This window comes from Neophocaena asiaeorientalis, unplaced genomic scaffold, assembly GCF_003031525.2.
Source record: "Neophocaena asiaeorientalis asiaeorientalis breed wild unplaced genomic scaffold, Neophocaena_asiaeorientalis_V1.1 scaffold67, whole genome shotgun sequence".
NCBI lineage: Eukaryota > Metazoa > Chordata > Mammalia > Artiodactyla > Phocoenidae > Neophocaena > Neophocaena asiaeorientalis.
Window position 1 is genome coordinate 9160896 of NW_020173731.1, and position 24354 is coordinate 9185249.

The 24354-nt window shown below is 35.4% G+C and overlaps 2 protein-coding genes across 8 annotated transcripts in view; one reads left to right on the plus strand and one right to left on the minus strand.

Annotated features, from left to right (window-relative positions):
* The window catches only part of LOC112403484 (uncharacterized), a 72949-nt gene extending 61543 nt beyond the window's left edge, over positions 1 to 11406 (plus strand). The window contains exons 5-6 of one of the 2 annotated variants that reach the window (XR_003003912.1): positions 1311 to 1483; positions 7349 to 11406. Coding sequence is in view for 1 of the 2 variants with exons in the window: in XM_024750964.1 (XP_024606732.1) it covers positions 7349 to 7463 (115 nt within the window). In the remaining variant the exon portion in view is untranslated. The remainder of the gene's footprint in view (positions 1 to 1310; positions 1484 to 7348) is intronic. The other variant, XM_024750964.1, reaches the window with a different exon arrangement.
* LOC112403482 (membrane cofactor protein-like) overlaps positions 5576 to 24354 on the minus strand; it is a 53017-nt gene continuing 34238 nt past the window's right edge. The window contains exons 6-15 of one of the 6 annotated variants that reach the window (XM_024750960.1): positions 22567 to 22749; positions 22135 to 22179; positions 21976 to 22020; positions 21817 to 21861; positions 20032 to 20079; positions 14096 to 14146; positions 12584 to 12619; positions 12026 to 12086; positions 11413 to 11456; positions 5576 to 6131 (exon numbers count right to left, since the gene is read on the minus strand). In XM_024750960.1, coding sequence (XP_024606728.1) covers positions 11447 to 11456; positions 12026 to 12086; positions 12584 to 12619; positions 14096 to 14146; positions 20032 to 20079; positions 21817 to 21861; positions 21976 to 22020; positions 22135 to 22179; positions 22567 to 22749 — 524 coding nt within the window. In that variant the 3' untranslated portion in view covers positions 5576 to 6131; positions 11413 to 11446. The remainder of the gene's footprint in view (positions 6132 to 11412; positions 11457 to 12025; positions 12087 to 12583; positions 12620 to 14095; positions 14147 to 20031; positions 20080 to 21816; positions 21862 to 21975; positions 22021 to 22134; positions 22180 to 22566; positions 22750 to 24354) is intronic. The other 5 variants (XM_024750957.1, XM_024750958.1, XM_024750959.1 and 2 more) reach the window with 5 other exon arrangements.

Below are 24354 nucleotides of genomic sequence, written 5' to 3' on the forward strand. Positions count from 1 at the left end.
CATGGTTTGGAGGCTGGGAAGGCCAAGATTGAGGTGCTGGCAGATTCAGTGCCTGGTGAGAGCCAGCTCTCTGGTTTTGTAGACAGTGCCATGTAACTTCCTGGGGCAGGGGGGTGAAGGGATTTGGGGTCTCTTTTTATCAGGACACTAATCTCATTCATGAAGGCTTCATGACCTAATCACTTCCCAGTGGCCCCACCTCCTAATACGGTCACCTTCGGGTTAGGATTTTAAGGTAGGAATTTTGGTGGGACACAAACATTTACACAATAGCTTGTCTAAAACAACACACCTGTATTCTTTTAGTTCTGGAGGTCAGAATCTGAAATTAAGTTTTAGGCAGGGCCACACTCCCTCCGGATGCACTGTCAGAGAATCAGTTTCCTTGCCTTTTCCAGCTTCCAGAGCTGCATTCTCTGTCTTGTGGCCCCTTCTTCCATTCTCAAAGCCAGCACCATAGCACGCTGCATCAGTGGTCACATTGACTACAGCCTTCTGCTGTAGTCAAGGCTTCCTCTGCCTTCTTCTCCTGAGGATTAAATGTGATTACATTTAGGGCCCCACCTGGGGGGGATAATCTCCCCACCCAAAATCTCATCTGCAAAGACCCTTTGCGGACAAAGCCACAGTCACAGGTTCCATTTCCCCTGGTATCTGAAAGTAGAATGTTCCTATGCAACCTTTCATAAGCAGATCTGGCATAAAGCGCTGAAGCAAATGCCTGAGGGCATACCTTGCAAAGGGATGCACAAAATAAATGGAGATAAAGCACAGATACTTCTAGACCTATGGCAGCTTGATGCTGAGTGTAGTTCCCAGGAAGGAGCGTGGGGGTGCCACTCTCACCTCCTGTGTGGGCTGCCTGTGTAACAGCTCGCTGCAAAATAAATGCTGAACGATATTTTCGCTTTTCCCTTTTTTTTTTTTCATAAAAGCAAAAATCCTCTTTGGATTTCTTTTGATTAATGAAAACAGGTACCAATGTAGGTCTTTTGTAAAAGCACTAAGTGGCATAAAGTGGATTTTAAAAAGTAGGGTGATACTTGTATTATGACTCCCGTATCTCTGGAGGCCCTTATACAGCCTCCACAAACCGCAGTATGTGGAACACATACAAATGCAGAACCAGGGGCCCCAGCCGAGGCCTACTGCTTCAAGAATCTGCATTTTAGCAAGATCATCGTGTGATCCACCTGCACACAAAAATTTGAGGAGCGTGGTTGTATGGGATCCTACCCAAGGATTCTCCAATAATTGAGTCCACGTCAAGGACAGATTGAAAGGAATATTTTCCCTTGGGTCCTTTTCAGGTGGCAGTGGGTGATCAGAAGGCCAACCATTTTCCTGAACACCACGAATAGTGCTCATCTAAATGATAGCAGTCTCCAGAATCCTCAGTGAAGCCACAAGCCCTAAGCGCCAGGATGCCAGATGTCCTGATTCTTTCTGCTAGTTCTGCACAAGGCCTGCCACTGGGTCATACGTACGTACCATAGTTGTTTCTAAAAGCTACATAAAGGTGGTGAACAATAGAAACTTAAGTGACTGCCTGGCAAATATGAGTTTTACTATCCCAAACAAGTTTTCTTGGGCTGGTAAGTCAGGAATCAGGGTGGGTAGCTTTCTCAATGTGATGTATACTTAAGGCAATTTTGGTCACTTTCTGCTGGTATTTAAGCCGGAGGGAAGGAAAAATAGTTACTGACCGCAGACCCCAATATTACGCTCCTCCATATGTAAGCCATAAGGGACAGAGGTTAGCTCTTTTTCAAAAGTTAATTTCCTAGAAGGCAAGCAGAAAAGAGCTAGTTAATTAAAGTGAAATTAAAAACGGTTTCTGGGACTCAGCCATGACTAAAATCTCTGAATAATGACAAAGTTTGAAAAACTAAGAAAGGCATGGTCAAATGCCCTAACTGTCCACAGGAGGGCAGCAGTGCTAATACTATAAAGGCACACCACTTCGGTCTAGGGTAACCTTTTCTGGATGGATGATCCTGGAAATGATGAAAGCAATGCAGCTTAGGAAAAAAAATAAATATATGTATACGCTCTCTCAATTTTGCATTGTTTCTGAGAGTCAATAGATCATGTTAAATCCTGCTCTTGAGTACAAATATATAAAATTTTTAATATGCAAAAATATTCATTCTTGGTTACAATATTGTCAGCAATTACTAAGTTTTAGAATACCAGAGTTGCCTATTTTCCTTAAACCTAGAACATTCTTAAACAATTTAAATTCAAATTCCTGCCTACCTCAGCGGTCTTCAGAATTCTTGTAGAGGACTTTTATTGTTAGTCACCTTAAAAGCTCTTCCTGTTTATTTTATGCCAATTTAAAAAATATACTATTGTCTCAAGTTAAAGACAAAATTTGATAAAATACATTCTTTAGTTATAGTCAAACTAATTTTCATCCAGTGTTGATATTAGAAAGATTGCTTTTTTGTTGTTTGTTTTTGTTTTGTTTTTAAACCACAGATAGCCTCTTTTGGTTAGGCAGGCAATAAGACCTTAATTCAAGTTTTAGATATTTTCTGATTTCTTTATAGGCTGAATTACAAAACCATGTAAGTATAAGCATTCACCTTATGTCTTTATAAGTTCATGTGTAGAAGTGGACTCTAAGACTGGAGGACCACTAATGCAGAGGTTCTCACGCTTAGCTGCATATGAGAATTACTTGCCCAGGCCACGCCCCAGGTCAATGCCATAACAAATTTTGGGGGCGTGGGACCCAGGCATCAGTAAAAGTCTCCAGGGGATTCCAGTGTGCAGCCATGGTTCAGAAACATGTTATGTTTTCATGGTTGGGACTTGGGCTTTTAATTAGCCACACCCATGCATTAAAGTGATGTGGAAGATATGCCTTCTCCCACACACATAGATACAGATATTTGAATGTGGTGAACTCAAGGCCAGGAAATAATGAAGGCTGAGAGCTGGGCAGAATCAGGAAGTACTGCACAGAATGGGCTCTGTGAGCTGGGCCTTGGAAGAGGCCCAGGATCGGGTGGACGGGACCACAGGCGCTTCAGCCAATAGTGAACCAGGAATACAGCAGACAGCACAGGACGGATGGTCTGGCTTGACTGAGAGCAGGTTATCTGAAGTCTTGCAGAAAGAGAGGGCTTGGGAAGAAAAGTTGGGAATTAACTGTAGAAAGCTTTCAAGTATCTTTCATGAAATGGACTTTATGCTGTGGCTAACGGAGGTAGGACTGAGCACCTTTGAGCAGGGGAGGCACGTGACCCCTGGGGAGGGGAAAAGCTTGGACAGGCTTAAGTTAAGGCTCTGAGATGGGAGGGGCAGGAGTGGTGATTGTCGGAGGGGAATGCTTACAGAAGGTGGGCCCCATTAGAAGCGTACTCCGATTTGAGATAAAACACACTGGAAATAAATGCATTATCACAAATGAAACTTCTCCATAATGACATTTTATTTTATTTAATTTTATTTATTTTTTGTTTTTTGCGGTACGCGGGCTTCTCACTGTTGTGGCCTCTCCCGTTGCGGAGCACAGGCTCCGGACACTCAGGCTGAACGGCCATGGCTCACAGGCCCAGCCGCTCGGCGGCACGTGGGATCTTCCCGGACCGGGGCACGAACCCGCGCCCCCTGCACCGGCAGGCGGACTCTCAACCACTGTGCCACCAGGGAAGCCCACATTTAATTTTTTAAATAGATCTGAAGGTCCAATGCTCAAAATGCAGTTTTAAGAAAGCTTTAAATTAAAATACACTTTTCCCTCTCTCATTTAAATAAACATTTCTAGAGAAAAATGGTGTCCCCATATATTTGACAAATTATTTGACAAACAGAACATAATTTATATGTACACACATATTTCAATCTTACATATAAATAAATTAGAAAAACTAATTTTGAAGTGGAAACTATACTATGAAAGTCAATTTATTTTGGTAAGCATAATAATCCTTGGTTGAAAACACTTCTTTGAGGGTTTTAAAAATATGTACTATAGCCACCCCCTTGCTTCTAAGCAAGTGCTAGATTCTCAAAAATTATGTGGAAAAGGGTACAGCAAAACTTCAACTCTATTATTTACCTCAGAATTCCTGAATTTATTCTCCTCAAATTTATCTTCCTAAAGTGCCTCACCAGAGACTACAAAGGGAAGGACCACTTACATGGCCTTACAAACATGTCCTTAGGGAGTAAAACAATATTTACTCCGGTTCACTCTTGATTCTTTATTCATATATTTCTAAGGCAACGTTTCTTTGGCCCAGTTTGTGCTACTAACTATAAAAGTGTGGAACAAAACATGTAAAAATGTAATTGGAGTTAGAGAGACAGTCCCTCCTCTTTGGCCGCTGGCTTATTTGAAGGAGGCCCTGCCTGGTGTGAGGACAGAGAAGAGGGCTGGGATCTGTCCCACCTGAGCGTCAAGAGCTACCTGAGCTCTTTCTTCTTTCCATCCCTTTGCATGACCTACAGCAAATCTACAAAGTTAAGTTTGCTTTTCTGAAATATGGGGCTTCATTTTTACTCTGCCCTTTACAGATGAGGTGAGACTCAGATTCTAATGCAACTTGAGGTTATCTGATGAATTTATTCCCTACAAAACTGCCTACATTCAGATGACATGTTTAAAGTAAGACATCTCTTTATTCAGGTGGGGAGAGAAAAACAGAATTTAGAATGGATTCTAATTCTCTTAAAGAGTGGAATTCTTTTGAAGAAAACTACAAGTCCACAGTGTTCACTTTGTCCTGAGCTGGCATTCCTGCTATGGGTGTTAGAAGCCCTCTAACTTTGTACAGAAGCATGCAACTGATGCTGAATTCTTCTTGATTTCTTAGACTGGTTTATTGTTATTAAAAGGGGTGAAGAACAAATGCCAGAAATAAACTTTATAGCATCTTTAAATCACCAAGAGGTTACAAATTTTTTAAAATAGTATTTTAACCTATGAACTGTAAGAGTATTTTCCGGTAATATTCTTAGTTAAGGAAATCAAACTTTTATAATAAACAATATATAATGCATATTTTGGGATTGTTGAAGAATGAATTTTAAGAGTTGGCAATCATCTTTGAACAGAAAAGATTTCAAAATCACTTTCTTTACAAATGAAATGTAATGTCATTTTGAATTATAGTTCTCTGAGTTTGGAGATTTTATAGAAAAAATATTTCCCCACCTTAACACTAGTCGCGATACTGTGTTAACTTGCCCTATAAATACAAGTGTTATTTAAGGAAAAACAAGCAAGATATTCAAACACAAATTCATACACATTTCAAAGAAGCATTAAATGATGGTGACTGTACTTCAGCCACATTAAAATGTTAGCACTATAGCTTAACAGTTCCATTCCTGACAGTGTAAGAAACTAGCAAATAATTTTTATAGATTTTTTTTCAGTACTGAAATATAACTGACATATAACACTGCATAAGTTTAAGGTGTACAGCATGATTTGATCATGTATATATTGCAAAATGATTACACGATAAATTTAGTTAACATCCATCACTTCATGTACCTACAAAAAATTTTTTTTCTTCCATGTGATTAGAAGTTTTAAGATCGGGAGGGAGACGCAGGAGGGAAGACACATGGGGGCATGTGTGTATGTATAGCTGATTCACTTTGTTGTAAGGCAGAAGCTGACACACCATTGTAAAGCAATTATACCCCAATAAAGATGTTAAAAAAAAAAGAAGTTTTAAGATCCACTTTCTCATTAGCAACTTGCCAAAATACAATACAGTGTTACTAACTGTAGTCACTATGCTGTACATTACATCCCAGTACGTTTTTATCTTATAATCGGAAGTTTATATTTTCTGACTGCCTTTACTCAACTGCCACCCCCAGCCCACCACCTCTGATAAAGGTAAATCTGATTTCTTTTTCTATAAGCTTGTTTTATTGGATTCCACATGTAAGTGAGATCACACAGTACTTGCCTTTCTTCATATGACTTATTCACCCAGCATAATGCCCTCAAGGTCCATCTGTATTGTCTCAAATGGTAGGATTTCCTTCATTTTCATAGCTGAATGATACATGGGTTTGTGGAAACCATTTAGTTCATCTACTCTGCTGGAGTGGTCGCCTTATCCTGGTATGCGCTGTATGTAGCAATACCTTCTTTCCTACGAAGCAAGGTTAGAAAATAGGGTCAGAGGTGAACATAATTAAGTACATAAATCAAGTTCCAGAAGCCCATTTAGAACATGGACAATTAAAAAAAAAACCTATATACTAGTAAGAGTCACTGAACTAGAAATTAAATGATTCTTTTAAAATAATTCCAATGTTCAACCAGTCTCACTCTAGAAACCCTTCTTCTATTGCTGTATTATAGTTTTGATTCCCTCCATGACAAGAAATAGAGCAGTTGCATATACTTAGTAAATATTCCCTTATCTTAATTTAGAGCTAATGGGGAAGACTACAGAGAAACACACATTTTCCTAATATTGCAATTTAAAATCTAACTCTGAGATGAAACCTTTAAACAGCTAATGATTCCAGCAGCGTTCAAGATCAGTGAGGAATGCCTCATTTACCCCTCACAGTCAAGGAAAATCACGTGTTCTGGTTGGAGAGTCTCCTAAGTAACTAAAACTCACATAACACTTTTTTTTTGGTAACAACAGACATCTTTCTAAACTCTGTTATTTAAGTCCAGTGTTTTCCAAAGAAATATAATGCAAGTCACACAAGGTAATTTTGAATTTTCTAGAAGCCACATCAAAAAAAGGATAAGCAGGAAAATTAGTTTTAACATATTTTACTTAACCCAATATCCATGGATTGTACATTTCTTCGCACTAAGTCTTTGAATCTGGTGTGTAGTGCGCACTGAAGCTCACCTTAAGTAGGATGAGCCACTTCTGACGTCCTCGGCAGCCACTCAGGGCTACTGACTCTGGAGCTGGAAAACGCAGTTCCAGTCCCTGCTTAGGAAACTGACTACAATAGACAGACTACAACCAAATGGGGACCAGTTGGTTATTTACAGTACGCCTGCCCCAGCTAACACTTCGGGGTACCTACCCCATGTAGGAGCTAACGGTGTTAATTCTGGAGACGTTCATATTTCTCTTGGTGGGAGAGGCATCACGATGAACAAGCACAATACCTGTTATAAAGCAGTTCCCGCAGGACTATTCTGGAGAGTGATTCAATACTTAGGCCTATCCTGAATCCTCTAAGACCACTATATTTTACTATTTTGTGAGGTCAATACTTTTTCTTTTTCTGTAGTAGTGAAATGCTTTTCTTTAAGTAGAATTTTAAATAGAAATCCAATATATGAGAAGGATAAATAAGCATTAATATAAAATTTTTCTTTTTTTTTTTTCAGCAACACCCCTCAGGTTTCGGGATCTTGGTTACCCGACGAGGGACTGAACCCATGCCCCTTGCAATGGAAGCACGGAGTCCTAACTACTGGACCACCAGGGAAGTCCCTGCATTAATATAAACTTAAAGAAACATTAATTTGAAATAACAACAAAGCTATCTGAAGATTAAAATGTGGAAGTGAATTACTAATTATAGTTATATTACCTTCAGCATTCATTAAGTTAACTTCAAGTGTTTACAGACAACTTGAAGCTCACGGCCCATCTGAAAACTACTTTCCTGGTTGGCTTTAGCCTCAAAGGAATCCTAAGAGAACCAAGCAGATACATAGGGCTGGGTAGGCCCACAGTGCCATTCTAGTTGGTATGTTTGTCTTCCCCTTTGCCCTGTGATCAAAGTCACCACTTTGCTTTTACTAAGAAATTGCCCTTCTTATTGGCCATTGTAGAATCTGCTCCCAAACTCATGACTGTAACCTAGGGTAGCGCCTCACATTATAAGTGGTGGGAAACATAACTCCTCTTTTCCTGGCCGTGCAGACACACATTCTGGCACAAAAGGAGGAACTTCCAATTCATTTCATTCAGAGACAGAAGGTAGAGGGGGTTAAATGGCTTAAAGCAATGCATTTCATAATTTTCCAAAATCTGAGGGTTTTTTGTTGGTGGTGGTTTCTCTTTTATATGTTAAAAATATCCTGGCCAAGGGAAACAGATAAATGCCTTTAAAGAATTAATATTTACAAGTGGAAATTGAATATCTTTACAAAATTAAGTGAAATGTATTTTGGTTTCTGTCGAAAAACCAAAATGAACTTAAAATGAACACATTCTGTGATTATTTCCCACTGGGCTAAAAAATTCCCCCAGCTTTGGATTCATAGCTGCTAGAAGGTAGAGGAGCTAGACAGTCTGATCAAAGGACGTGGGGGACATTACTCTGTTGGCGCCTGTTATCAAAGCAAGAGCCTGTCAATGCACATTATTTTACATTAAAACAGGGAAGGTAGGAGAAAACATCAATAATCTAGCAAAGGGAACAGGAATCCAGGTGTCCTCTTGGATGTCTACTGCCCACTTATCTTAGTTCAGTTTATCAATATCTAAATATTCATTGAATATTTTTCAGAAGAAAGGACATCTCTGAAAAGAAACGCAACAGAAAGCAGATACCTTTTAATGATAAAAGCAAACCTTTCTCTCATCTTTTCTCAGAGAGAAATAAAATTTACTTGTCTGTGGCTTTCACCAGTTAGGTATGTGCTGAACAAAGGAAGGGAACAGGGATGAATAAAATAGTGACGTCAAACCAAAAGGAAGCAAGAGTGGCATAAAAATGGGATAAAATCAATGATGGAGGAGAAGGGAAGTAAAGCTGACAATTAGGTTCATAAATTATGGCTCTCCTGATTCTCATTAGGAACTTGAAACAGGAATTTGGTGCAAGAAGCTACTTTACCTTTGAAGTCTTACAGGTCATCCAGCAGATATACAGATTCTAAATTTGTGTGCAATCTGTCTACCTCTGAAACCTCTTAGCCTGAAGTGAATAATGTAAACTCTCTTTCACAGAATAAGATTGTATGAGGAGAAATGGTCCTGGTCTCTAGCACCTTAGATTTTGAGGCAATACACAGAGCATGTATTAATTCCATGTAATACTGTCTCAGAAATCGATTTTATGACATACATTTTCAGATGGATCTTTTGCATCGAGGACAGTTTCTTCCTGTGGCACAATTGTTTTCACCTGAGGGAAGATCCCTGTAAAACTTATTATGACTTCTCATTTTTCTAGGATGGATCTAAATTTTATAAATATGCTCTCTCAACTGTTACAACATCTTTGTTATTTACTAGTTTTTGTCTAAAATTTTTTAAAGCCTTTGTTCAATGCTCAAGAATTTGAGAACCAGGTAGAAAAATGTTCAAGTTAATTTGACCATTCAAGTTTTTACCCATGTCATTATACTCCCCGCCACCTGAACTGGATTCACCATTTATATTATATCCAAAAAAGCTTCAGTAATATTAATTTAAGCAGACAGCTTAAAAATTACAGTTACTGGATCAGTCATTATTAATATAACATTAAAATATTTTAAAACTACAACAAATAATAAATATCCTTAATGGAAAAAAGAAAAAGTACTCAGTCACTGTTACTAAAATACATAAATTATTGCAATAATTCTAATGAACTTAAAAAACTCTCACTTATCCAGTGATGACTTAACCCGAGTAGAGAAAATCATGCATTTATGAAAAAAATATTCACAACAAATAATTGAAAACATTAATGTAAACAAAAGGTATCTGTTTTTTGGAACCACACAGTCAGAACATGCAAGACAGGACTCAAGCAATAGCAAAGGAGAGGGCAAGGGCTGTGGATTCCAAGGCTGGAAAGTTTGGTGGAAGAGTTAGTTAAGAAAGGAGACTGAAAGGGAAAAGGAAGGAGGGTGTAGATGGAGCCTATCAGACCAACTGGGATCCTATTCTATTCTTAGTTGAGAGCTAAGAAACAGGAAACTATAACAGAGTACTTTAACCCTGTGGCCATATTTCATCAAAATTTAATCGTCTTAAAAATGACTACTTATACTATTTTCATGCTTTGGTATAAATATTGTAGCAGGGTAATTGTGTTCCCAAAATATCATAAATACAAGTTTATATCAAATCCATTTTGTATCAAGTTTTAACAGCAAATTTGTGTTTTTTTGTTTTTGTTTTGGCCACGCCACGAAGCTTGCAGGTTCTTAGTTCCCCATCCAGGGATTAAACTCCAGCCCACGGCAGTGAAAGTGCTGAGTCCTATCCACTGGACTGCCAGGGAACTCCCATAAACAGCAATTCTGGATTATTGTGCCTGGTATCCTGCTTCCAGAGTTATCCCTAGGAATGGAGAAGCAACTGCCTACACTTTACAGTCTTGTAAAGTAGTTTCTAAAGCAACAAAAGCAATTGGGGTGGGGGGAAATATGGACATTAAGCAATGCAAAGGATATAATAAAAATATTTACCTTTTTAAAGGAAAGGCAAACTAAAGCTAGGTATCACTTCACATTCTTTTAAAAAAGCATACACATAAATGAGGAGTCTTTAAAAAATCCAATAATCTTAAACAGGTAAAACATTTCCCAATAAGTTTGATGGTGTTTCTTCAAGTTAAAGAGCACAGGCACATCAGTAATGGTCTACACCCTGGTTTCTCAAAGTGTAGTCCAGGCCCAGCAGCATCATCACTTGGGAACACATTAGAAATGGGATCTCAGATCTCTAATGCTACTGAAACTTTAACCTGGGGGATACGATGCTCAGATAATTGTTTGGCTTTCATTAACTGATAGCTAGAGAGAGTTTTTGGTTGATACTTGTTAGGGAACCTTATTTTGGTGTAGTGATGTTTTAAACAAAGAAGGGGAGTGAGGAGCAGAAAGCTATTTTGTTTTGCTTTCTTGAGAGGTTATTTCTAGATAAACCTTTTAGACTTGTCAAATATTTCACTGATAGTACTTCCTTCTCAGATTGCTGTGTACATGTAATTTTAAAAATATACTGCTGATAGAGAAATCAAATATGTATACTATGTGTTCTACAAATGTAAGATTTAAGACTCAAATGAAGGCACTGTGGATATTTTTAAAAGATAACCAAGAAATATAAAAAAAGTTTTAGCTCTTTATGAGTGACGAATGTACTTTTATTATGTAGTCCAAACCCAGTGATTAATATAAAAGGAATATATATCATAAAGCCATGAATACCAATTATTGTTAATTATTAGTTTGATTTCAAAGCTATTTAAAGAAGCAATAGGGGGGAAAAAATTCACTAAAAGTCAGAAATATCAAAGCACCTAATCTTGGTCTATGCTCCAGTTTTATTCTAAGTCTTTCATTAGATTTTAAATTATTTCATTAAAATTTAAGATGATGTTTAAAAATTCTATTCACCTTAGAAGATATGTATTTGTACCTTTTTTTTCAATTTTAAGTCCCCCCCATTTCATTTTTATAGATAAAAAGACAGAGTTCATGAAGTGCCTTATAAATCTTACCCTCTCAGCAACTTTTAGTTTAACCCCATCAGTTTTACTGCAACCTAGTAAATTAAGAGAACATAAGAGGGAAATCAAATAGTGTTGCTTTAAATTCCCCAGTTTAACTTGTATGAATAACAAATCTAAAAGAAAGCAAAGTGGGTATCTGAATGAGCCATCTATGTAGCTTCTTACTGCTACCTAAGTTATACAGACAACTGAAAACTTTCACCATAAAAATTACAGTGACTACAGCTGTCAAAGTCTCCACAGTGAACCATTTTATAATATTTAATCTTGGCCATTAGTCCAATCTAGGAAGTTGGGTACACCTAGGATAGAGAAAGCCCCAAAATGGTCCATGATTTACTACAGCACTTAAACCTCAAATCCCACAGAAATTTTTCTTACATCATAATTAGCTGAAGCAATGTGCACAGATTACTCTTGTTGCAATGATATTGAAAGCAGCTGAAAACATTTTTAGTAAAGAAATGTAATTCAGACAACACACTCATGCAAGTGCATTTTTTGAAAAAACAACATGCAATACAGACTACAAACAAAACCTGCACAAAACTATGTCAACTGTGAGAAGGACCAATAAATTAAAAAACATGCTTCAATTTACCTTTTCTTCTTTTTGTGAAAACAGAAGCGGATGCTGCAGACAACTACTACAACACCAAAAACTACAAGAAATCAGGAAACAAATGATATGTAACTGTGAAAAATCATTGCCAAGATTCAAAATCTAGCAGAAGAAATAAATGATGGTCAGATTTCCATGGCCAGAAAATGTTATCTTATTTAAGCACATATACATTTACGTTCCATCTGGACTCTTCAGTATCAATCCAATTCTTTGCATTAAACAGTACAGAGTAAGTCAGAGAAGAGTCCTTGATTAATTGAGAAAATTACTCAAAGCATATTTGGGATGCAAACTCATATGAGTAATGATCTTGAAACAACTTGTATTATTTAGGGTTTGTTAGTTACTGGACATGTAGAATACAAAGGAATAGACAATAATACAAGGTAGTGTATTATATAAAAGGTCAGGTTTTTCCTGTTTTACTTAATTTCAAGCTATAAAGCCACAGAAATTGAAAAATCTTTTAAAAAACTATTGCACTTTTCAGAGTAATGTCTTGATTTAGTTGGTATCAAAGTTTGGGATACGTACGTGCACCAATGACAATTCCAACAATGATTCCTGCACCTGAGAAAAAATGAAAACAGTTTGGGAGATAATTAAGTACCTAGGGGTCTCCAGGTAGCAGCTACATTTTAATGTGATCAGATCATCTATAACTACAAAGAAAAAATTATCAATCTAGTTTTAGCATGATTGCTAGTGCTTTCAGGTTATTTTGATCACGGAACCCTTCTAATCACATTCCAGGGTTAGGACACACCTTGTGAAACTCCTAACAGGAACCTCACTTTTCATTGTTGCATGCTGTAGCTACCACACCAGGTTGTTTAGTAAAGGTAACTAGGACAATTAGAATTTACTAGTTTAGAGGAAAATCATTTTAGAAATGTAGCAGCCCACTATAGTTTGTTTAGTTCAACATTCAGTCTTTTGTTACTTATGATTTTGTTGGAAATTTAACATATATTTTTTTCCCTAAGTGGGTCTGTAGAATAAGTCATAGAGTGCTATTAATCTATCATATAGATATTATTTGCAGAGTCTTCACAAACAATACATCATTGTATCATCACAGCTCCTATTCCACTTTCCCCCCAGATTAAGACATAGTCCTACAAGGAGATTTGATCTAAGAATGTAAAGGGAACACCAGGGAACATGGATACAAACTATGCACAGAAACGTAAACATGCATTTTTGACTATCCAGAGAGCAATAAATAATACTACCAAATCTTAATTCTTAGAAATGTTTGTCAGTACCTCTGCTTCTTAACTGCCATTACTTTTGTTATCTATAACTCATAGCATAAAATGTCATGTTCAGCTCTGCTCTTTTTATTTCATAAATATTATCAAGTGTAAGCCTCTTGAGATGGCACTGGATTCACTTGACACCGTGGCAAGTTTTCAGAGGGAAAACATAACAAGCCTAAAGTACATTTTATAAATAGATTAACTTTACTAGTCTAAAGTAAAGTAATAGCTATTTTTCTTCATTTCCTTATCAGTAAATCTTTATATTTCATTTAACTGTCACAACTATACTTCATCAAGTTCTTTAACACATATGTGTGAACTATGTGAGCCAACATTAAGTGTGCTACCCCAGCTTGATATAGAAAAACTAACCCAACTAGTAGTACTTAAAGGCTTGTATATACAAGGTACCAGTAGAAAGAAAATTTATCTAAAAATTGCCATTACAAAGTAACACTATCACATGGAAAACAAGCTATGTTTTATATATATTAAACTACATGTAACCATATTATTTAAGAAAGTAAACTTATCATGCTAGGAAGCCTAAATTGGGGAACCTCTTAAAAACTGTATTACCCACATGTGCCTATACATAGTACCACTTATATTTGTCATGGTATCTTCACCTTTAAAATTACTTAAAATGTACAATTACACATTGAACAATTATCACCAATTTGTGACATGTTGTCTCTTTTCTAACTACAGATAACGGTAATATTTCCATGTTGAAAACTAGGGCCTCATGATGCAGGGTTATTAACAACCAAAATAATACCTAAACTCTCAGCATCTTTAGGTGGTGGTTCATCACTGGGACTGGGATATCCTAGAAAAAAGGGAAAAAATGGAAGTAAATAAAAGAAGAAGAAAAAACAATAAAGCTTAAAGTCCTCTAAATTCATAGGTTTTGATTTTTTGACTTTGTACAAAAACCCTTATAATTTTATTTTCCTTATATAAACTATATTAATGTTTCTCATTAAAAGTAGTATCAAAATATTATAAATTTATATTCAGTATCAAAGCATTCTTCTTCCTGTCCAGTAACATTTCCTGGGACAATATTCTGTGGTACAGCAAACAAATTTATCATTAGTGTATTGTCAGAATTATCCTATGGATTCAATGTGATTATACTTAAAACTAAAATTAAGAAAACAATCCCATTTACAATCAAATCAAAAAGAACAAAATACCAAGAAATAAGTAGGTAAAAGACCTATATTCAGAAAACTATAAGACACTGATGAAAGAAATTGAAGACAACACAGATGGAAAGATATACTGTGCTTGGATTGGAAGAATTAATATTGTTAAAATGACCATACACCTCAAGGTAATCTACAGATCCAATGCAATCCCTATCAAAATACTAGAAAAAAAAAATTCTAAAATTTGTATGGAAACAAAAAGACCCCGAATAGCCAAAACAATCTTAAGAAAGAATAACAAAGCTAGAGGTATCACACATCCTGACTTAAAACTATGCTACAAAGCTAAAATAATCAAAACAGTATGGTCCTAGCACAAAAACAGACACATAGAACAATGGAACAGAAGAGAGAGCACAGAAGTAAACCCACAGCTATATGGAAAATTATCTACAACAAAGGAGATAAGAAAACATAATGGGGAAGAGACAGCCTCTTCAATAAATGGTGTTGGGAAAATTGTACAGCAACATGAAAAAGAATCAAAATGAACTACTTGCTCATAAAATATACAAAAATAATCTCGGATTAAAGACTTAAATGTAAGACCTGAAAACATAAAACTTGTAGAAGAAAACATAGCAGATACCTTTTTTTTACTTTAGCCTTAGCAGTATTTTTTTGGATGTCTCCTCAGGCAAGGGAAACGAAAGTAAAAAACCAAATGGGACTACATCAAGCTAAAAAACTTTTGCACAGCAAAGAAAACTATCAACAAAATGAAAAGACCACCTATGAATAGAAGAAGATATTTGCAAACAATATATCTGACAAGGGGTTAATATCCAAAATATACAAAGAACACATACAACTCAGCAACAAAACTAAACAAAGAACCCAATTTAAAATTAGGTAGAAGACCTGAATAGACATTTTTCCAAAGAAGTCATACAAATTGCCAACAGGCACATGAAAGATGCTCAACATCACTACTCATCAGGAAGTACAAATCAAAAGCACAATGATATATCACCTCACACGTGTCAGAATGGCTATCATCAAAAACACAACAAATAACAAATACTGGTAGGGACGTAGAGAAAAGGGAGCCTCTGTGTACTGTTAGTGGGAATGTAAATTGGTGCGGCCACTATTGAATACAGTATGGAGATTCCTCAAAAACTTAAAAATGGAACTACCATACAAACCAACACTGGGTATTTACCCTAAGAAAATGAAAACACTTATTTGAAAAGTATATGCACCTCTATGTTCACTGGAACATTATTTACAATAGCCAAGATATGGAAGCAAACGAAGTGCCCATCCATAGATGAATGTTACTTTGTTAAAGTTTCCTTCTATTACAAATTGGATCCTAAATTGGTTTTAAGCCCTCCTGTACACACGCACTACATCTTCTTTATCCATATATATATACACACACACACACACACGCATTCACACATACAATGGAATAAAAAAAGAATGAAATCTTGCCAATTGCGACAACATGGATAGACCTAGAGGGTATTATAATAAGTGAAGCAAGTCAGACAGAGAAAGACAAATACTATGTGATTTCACTCATACATGGAATCTAACAAAACAAGTAAACATAACTAAACAGAAACAGAGTCATACATAGAACAAATAGGTGGCTGCCAGGAGGAGAGGATTCGAGGTATGGGGAGGAGAGAAATAGATGAGGGAGATTAGGAAGTAAAAACTTTCAGTTACTAAATAAATGAGTCATGGGTATGAAATGTAAGGTATGGGGAATATAGTCAATAGTTAAGTAATATCTTTGTATGGTGACAGATGGTAACTAGACTTACCATGGTGATCATTTTGAAATGTATGAAAATATTAACTATGTTGTATACCAGGAACTAACATAGTGCTGTAGATCAATTATACTTCAAAAACAAACAAACAAACTCATAGAAAGAGATCAGATTTGTGGTTAACAGAGTCAGAGGGTGGGAGGAAAGGGGAATTGCATGAAGGCAGTCAAAAGGTGCAGTCTTCCAGTTATAAGATAAATAAGTACTAGGGATGTAATGTACAACATGATAAATATAACTAACACTGCTGTATGTTATGTAAGAAAGTTGTTAAGAGAGTAAACTCTACGAGTTCTCATCACAAGGAAAAAAAATTGTTTCTATTTCCTCAATTTTGTATTATATAAGATGACGGATGTTCACTGAACTTACTGTGGTAATCATTTCATGATGTATGTAAGCCAAATCATTATGATGTACAATGTAAACTTTATACAGTGCCATATGTCAATTATATCTCAACAGAACAAAAAAACTAAAAGGTACAGGAGGGCTTAAAAACAATTTAGAATCTGATTTGTAATAGAAGGAAACTTTAAAATAATAAAGACAATTTATAAAAAATCCATAGCTAACATCATATTCAATGGTGAAAAACGGAAAGTTTTTCCCTTAAGATAAGAAGCAACCCAGGATGCCTGCATTTGCCATTTCTATTCAACATAACACTGGAAGTTCTAGACAGAGCAATTAGGCAAGTAAAAGAAATAAAAAGCGCCCAAATTGGGTAAGAAGAAATAAATGATCTCTGTTCCAGATGACATGACCTTATAAAAGGACAACTCTAAAGATCACACACACACACACACACCCCTGATATAACAAATAATTCAGCAAAGGTGGCTGCAGGCTACAAAATCAACAAACAAAAATCAGTTGCATTTCTATACATGAGCAATGAACAATACAAAAAGGAAATTAAGGAAACAATTCCATTTACAACAGTATCAAAAAGAATAAAATACTTGGGAATAAACTAACCAAGGAAGTGCAACATTCATCCAGTGAAAACTACAAAACATTGCTGAAAAAAAATTAAAGACATAAATAAATGGAAAGACATCCTGTGTTCATAGATTGGAAGACTTAATATTATTAAGATGCTAATACTACACAAAGCAATCTACATATTAAATGCAACCCCTATCACCATCTTGAAAATCCATTTTGCAGAAATTGAAAAATCAAACCTATAATTCATATGGAATCAAGGGACTAGCAATAGCCAAGAAAAATCTTGAAAAAGAAGAGCAAAGTTGAGAGGGCTCATACTTCCTGGTTCCAAAACATACTAAAAAGCTACAATAATCAAAACAGAGTGGTACTGGCATAGAAAAAAACACACACACTAATGGAATAGAGTAGAAAGCCCAGAAATAAACCCTTGCTTATATGGTTAAATGACTGTCAACAGGGTGCTAAGAACATTCAATAGGGAAAAATGGGGAAAGGATAATCTCTTCAACAAATGTTTCTTGGAAAACAGATATCCACATGCAAAATAGTGAAGTTGGACACTTACATCATATACAAAAATTAATTCAAAAAGGATCATAGAACTAAACTTAAGAGCTAAAACTATAAGACGCTTAGAAGAAAACGAGGACAATCTTCATGATATTGGATCTGGCAATGATTTCTTAGATGTCACACCCAAAACACAGGCAACAAAAGAACAAATAGATTAACTGGACTTTACCAAAATTACAAACCTTTGTGCTTCAAATGACACTACCAACAGAGTGAAAAGGCAATACACAGAATGGGAGAAAACATCTTCAAGTAATGTATCTGATAAGAGATTAATATCCAAAATACATAATGAACTCCTAAAACTCAACAACAAAAAATTCAAAAATAGGAAATATGAGTAGACATTTCTCCAAAGATCTATGAGACCAATAAGCACATGAAAAGATGATCAATTACTAATCATTAGGGAAATTAAAAAATAGAAAAGCACAATGAGATACTACTTTACATGTATAAGGATGGCTATTATCAAAAAACAGAAAAATAAGTGTTGACAAAGAGGTAGAGAAATTAGAACCTATGTGTATCACTGGTGAGAATGTAAAATGGTGCAGCCACTGAGGGAGACACTAAGTTTGTTCCTCAAAAAGGGAAACACAGAATTACCATACACCCCAATGTGTTATTCAGAATAGCCAAAAGGTGGAAACAACCCAAGTGGCTATCAACAAATGAATGGATAAACAAAATATGGTATATACAAATAATGCAATATTATTCAGCCATAAAAGGGAATACAGTTCTGCTACATGTTACAAGAGGAACAAACCTTGAAAACATCATGCTAAGTGAAATAAGTCAGAAGTGATTCTACTTCTTGACCTAGAATAGTCAAATTCATAGAGATAGAAAGTAGAATATTGGTTACCAGGGCTGAGGGGAGGGAGAATGGAGGGTTATTATTAAATGGATATAATCTTTCATTTTGAGATGATGAAAAAGTTGTGATGATAGCTAGTAGTGATGTACTTAATGCCACTGAAATGTACACTTAAAATGGTTGAAATAGTCAAAAAAATTTTATCTAGAAAAATTAACATAGAAAATAGCCTGAACATTTCTGAAAAGGATGTTTTCTGCCAGATATTAAAACATATTATGGTACTGCCGTCAAAAAATCGACTTAGTGGGGGCACAGGAATGGACAGAGATCAAGGGAACAGAGAGAAGATTAGAACACCTATGACTTTATTTAATGTACGATAAAAATTGGCACTTCAAAACAGCTGTAGAGAAGACAACTTATTCAACAAATAGTTCTACTTAGCCCTTAGATGGGGTGGGTGGAATGGAGATGAACCTAATCTCATTCCACATACCATAATGAATTTCAGATAAAACAACGATTTAATGCAAATAATGCAATCAGGATGTATGGTTAAGATGTTTATATAATTTCAGCATGGGGAAGTCCTGAAGCTTTTATAAGAAGGATACACAGTCATAGCCATTAGGGAAAAGATCAGTACACCCAGCTACCTATAAATGTAAAATGCACATGTAAATGACCACTGATAGGAGAATAGTTAAATATGGTATATATTAAAGTCATCATTAAAAAGGATGGGAGTAAATCTTAAAAGAACCCCAATTCAAGACATTAAATGGAAAAAGTGAAAGCTTCAGAAAAATATGAGCAGCATAATGCCATTTTTGGTTAAGAAAAAAGAAAAAATGCCAAAATATGTATAAGTACACATATAAAGATGTTGATGTACAGAAATAAAAAGATACCCTAAACTATTAAGTGATGATTCAGGAAATGGACTAGAGAAAGAGGAGGAGAAGTAATCTTTTACTCTGTATGCTTTCATAATGTTTGAAATTTTACAAACTCATATTCATATACTATTTATGTAATTAGAAGTTATAAAAAGCAATATATATACCCAATAATATAAAATTTTAAAAGAAAACTGACTAGTAAATATAAGGCAAAAAAAAACAACCTAGAAAAAAAGTTCATTTTAAACAGGCTTTGATGAATTCTGACTTATCAACAAGAAATATTTTAGAAACCAAATAGAAAAATGAAAAAAGGACATAAACAAATAACTGTAGAGGAAAAAAGCTCAGCTTCATTGATAATTAAATAAATGCAAATTAATATGTGACATCATTTTTCACCCATCACCCTAAAAAGTTCTAAGCAATATATGTAGAATAAAGAACTCCTGAACCTGGATGACTTGACCCCAGAGTCGTAGTTGGATGAGTAGGCTTGGAATCTGGAAAAATATATTTGATTCAATTCTCCAGACTTATCAATACAAAATTATGGATTTACTTTTGATTTTTTAAAAAGATTATTTCTCAAATTGAATTATTTCCCAAAATGAAAAATACACATACTTCCTAAACTTTGCAATTCTACTTCTGTGAAGTTAACCTAAAATATATATTTACACAAGTACATATCCATAAGAATGTTCACTATGGGATGTTCACTATGGCTTTGTATTATATAATGGAAATCCTAGAAGTTAACTAATAATAAACCATAAAAATATGTGTTCAGAATAAAGACATGAAACTTAAAAAAAATACCATCCACATAGTACCCTATTACATAATTTGTATCCTTTTCTTTTCCACTTAGTATTTTGCCCACATTTTTTCATATTTGCATAATTAGATCTACCTTATCACTATTATATGTCACTAATGATCCTTTTCATGCTCTCTAACTGATGATAAAAAATGACTGACAGTCTCATGAGGAATTTTGATTTTTGATATTTAAAAACAAATCCCTGTAGTTTACCTTCTTTATAAATTTGTCCTCACAATTCTCTCTTCTTCAAACACTAAACTGTATCAGTGTTTTATAAATCCTTTATAAAATGCTTATGGTCAACTCTTTCAAAAGAGCCTATCAACAAACATAGTATACCACAGTGCACAGTCCCAGTAGGACCATGTGAGTAAACATGGATGAGTCAATATCATCCACCAAAAAAAACATCTTTTTCCCCCCAAAACTTCACAGCCCTCACCAAGGTACTCAAGGAGATTACTGGATACCAGGTTTATGGGAATTATAAAAAGGTGTTCTAATTACCATGTTAACATGAAAAATTCCCCTCAGTCCTTAAAATATTAGGACAATAAGAAGTAAACAAATTAAAAGCCAGTAGATGACATTTGTTTGAGTCATTAAACAATGGGACACTGGAACCTATAGAAATGTTGTTACTTTAGTGAGCAGAGCCACACTGGGACCCTGAGTGCAGTGTGCCCAGGCTAATGCTCTTCCTCTCTTCCTCTTGTCTCTTGCTTCTGCTGCAACCAAAGAGAAGAAGCCAGAGATAGCAGCCCTGCAATCAGGAAGATAATTCCTTCCACCATATCAAAATAGTCTCTCAAGTCTTAGGCAGAGCAGCTAATCAGTAGTCCCTGCAGAACCAAACTGGTCACGGTCTGGGAAAAGAAACATAGTCCTAGACCCAGGAGATACCCTGTAAAGGTGTCAACAGATCACTTTTAAAATGAATAAATTATCAATGTCGATGATACAGAAAACACACATGTTAAAAAACAGACGCCATGGACCTTCCTCTGCATTAATATTGAGTTATGCTGTAATGCATACAAGCTAGGTTTAAGAGCTTTCTAGATACTAGGCACTGTGCTAAGTGCTTTAAATGGATCCCATTTTAAATTTACTACCACTCAGTAAGAAAGGTTTTAAATCATCCACCAAAAAACCCATCTTTTAATTATTTTACATGTAAGTAAACATGCTTAAAGTTTACTTAACTTGCCACCTGCTTATATCTGCAGACAACTGCAAATAATTTTAAAGTCACTAAATGTAACAACTAAAATGGCTGTTAATATGTTCCTTCTCCCTTTCATTCCTAAAATTGATGAATGAGTGTAAATCATAGGAATTTAAAAGATTTTGAAAAAAATCACAAGGAATGTAAAGGATTTTGAAATATATAAGCAGGAAGTTACTAGACCTGAGACACTGGAAATTGGAGGTTGGGAACTGGGAGGAGTTGACACTGGAAAACAAAAAAAAAATGGGAGATTGGATCAAACACTTGGGAGTTACTGCTAGTATTTTCACCAAGAATCTAAAAGACTTTTGAAAAAATATATGCAGGTAGTTACTAGACCTGAGGCACTGGAAATTGGAGGTTGGGAACTGGGAGGAGTTGACACTGGAAAACAAAAAAAAAATGGGAGATTGGATCAAACACTTGGGAGTTACTGCTAGTATTTTCACCAAGAATCTAAAAGACTTTTGAAAAAATATATGCAGGTAGTTACTAAACCTGAGGCACTGGAAATTGGAGGTTGGGTACTAGGAGTAGTTGACTCTGGAAAACAAAATAATGTAGACTGAATAAAAAACTTGGGCATTATTATTTTCTTTTCATTAATATGAATTATGCCTTTCACTCTTATTTAGGTAAAACTTCCTATGCTTCAATTTACTCTGAAAAATGATTGCTATTCATTTTTACATGTAAAAAATGTCAAACAAGAGAAATTTATATACATGTGTGATGTACATGAAATGCTAAGACCCTATAATGACATCCAAAATCGCAACAGATTTCTTTGTAAATTTGAAGTCATACAACTATCATAGGAATGAATACAAGACAGTTAAATATGAAAATTGTTTCTTTTCTATTATTCTGTATCATTGATATTTAATGTCAAAGAAAAAAAAAAACAAAGGAAAACGACAATATTTATACCTTTAATACATGTTGGTATCTCAGGGTCCCACGTACTGTTTGCACTACAGACAATTGTGTTGCTGCCATTAAGCTTAAAACCCTCATTGCATCTATATACAACCGTTGCTTTGTAGTAAAATTTTGGTCCATGTCCTGAGACCATCATTCCATTTTCAACATGTGGATATACACATTTGACCACTGAAAAATGGAGAAATTCCAGAGTTAATGGAAAGCTGCTTTCACATAGGACCAGAAAAACTAGTGCAAAGTAATAATTTCCAGTGGAAAGAAAGAGGAAAGGAATGAAAAGATGTTAATTGGAAAAAAAAAAAAAGACTTTGTGCATTTGAATTCCAGGGAACAGATCTGGAGAAGTCTAATAACCTTTTCCCACCTAAAACAGACTGTCATTATAGTTTATTTGCTTCCCTACATTTTCTTTCCATTATTGACAAGTTTTGAGAAAGGTCTGAGTACCAGACACAAATTCAGGGTAAGTTCAAAAGAAACTTTCAATGCTCTTTAGCTCTAGGATTTTTTTAAGATCATGCTGACACTAACTGCGGTACCCTGCTTTTTAAGAAAGGCAGCAAAATCTTTTCTTAGAAGGTAATATCTGAGCTCAAATTTAAAAGTTGAAAAGAAGCTAGCCATGCCAAGATATGAAAAAGAAAGTTCTCAGGCGACAACAACCAGAGGAACTGAGATGTTCAAGAAGTACAAAGGCCAGCAGAGTTAGGGGAGTGTTTTCCAAACATTCTGGACTGTAACCCAGAGATCAAGAAATACATTTTACATTGTAAACCAGTATATAAACAAACAGGCCTGAGATAATGTTAAAAGTTAATACTTAGCCCTCACACCAGTGTACTCTGGTATTTCCCATTCTACTCTACTTCTTAAAAAGTAAAATACTCATCCTGACCCTCTAGGATTCACGATCCATTAATGGGTTTGGCAGAATTTGGGAAAAAACAAATCAAGAAACACTGGGCTGGGCAGTGAGTTCAAGAGAACATCTTATGAGATTAAATCTGAGTAATAGATGAGGGCCAGATAATACACTGCCTTTTAAACCAGAAGAGTGTCCTTTCTCCTTTCTTTTGGGTCTGAATTTCCATCAGTTATTATTTCTCTTCAGCCAGGAGAACTTCCTTATCAATTCTTATAGTCCAGGTTGGCTAATGACAAATTCTCTTAGCTTTTGTTTATCTGAAACTGTTTTTATTTCACCTTCAGTTCTGAAAGATTTCTCTTTGACAGAGAATTCTAGGCTAACTGTTTTTTCTTTCAGCACATTAGCAGAAATTATTGTCTTGTAGTTTCAACAGTTCCTTAACAAAAGTCAGCTGTCATGTCATTCTTACTTTGGGGTGAGGAGAGAGAGGATGTAATATGTTTGTGTTTTGTTTTTTGTTTTTCCCTCTCACTGGCTACTTTTTCTTTTGTTTTCAGTAGTTTTACCATGTTGTGTTTAGTTTAGTAGCAGTTTCTTGGTAAATTTTTGAAATTTATTCTGCTACAGTCAGTGAATTTCCCAGACCTGTGGGGTTGTTGTTTTGGATCAAATTTAGATAATTTTTGGCCAGTATTTATTGAAATGATTTTCTACATTTTTCTTTCTCCTCTCTTCTGAAACTCCAGTTACATGTATGTTTGACTCTTTGCTTTTTCTCCCAAATGTCTTTCTCTCTGTTTCTTATTTTAATCTTTTTTTTCAAATCATGGTGGATTTCTATTGCTCTGTCACTGATATTTTTCACTGTTGGGCCAATATGCTCTTAATTGTACCTAATGATTTTC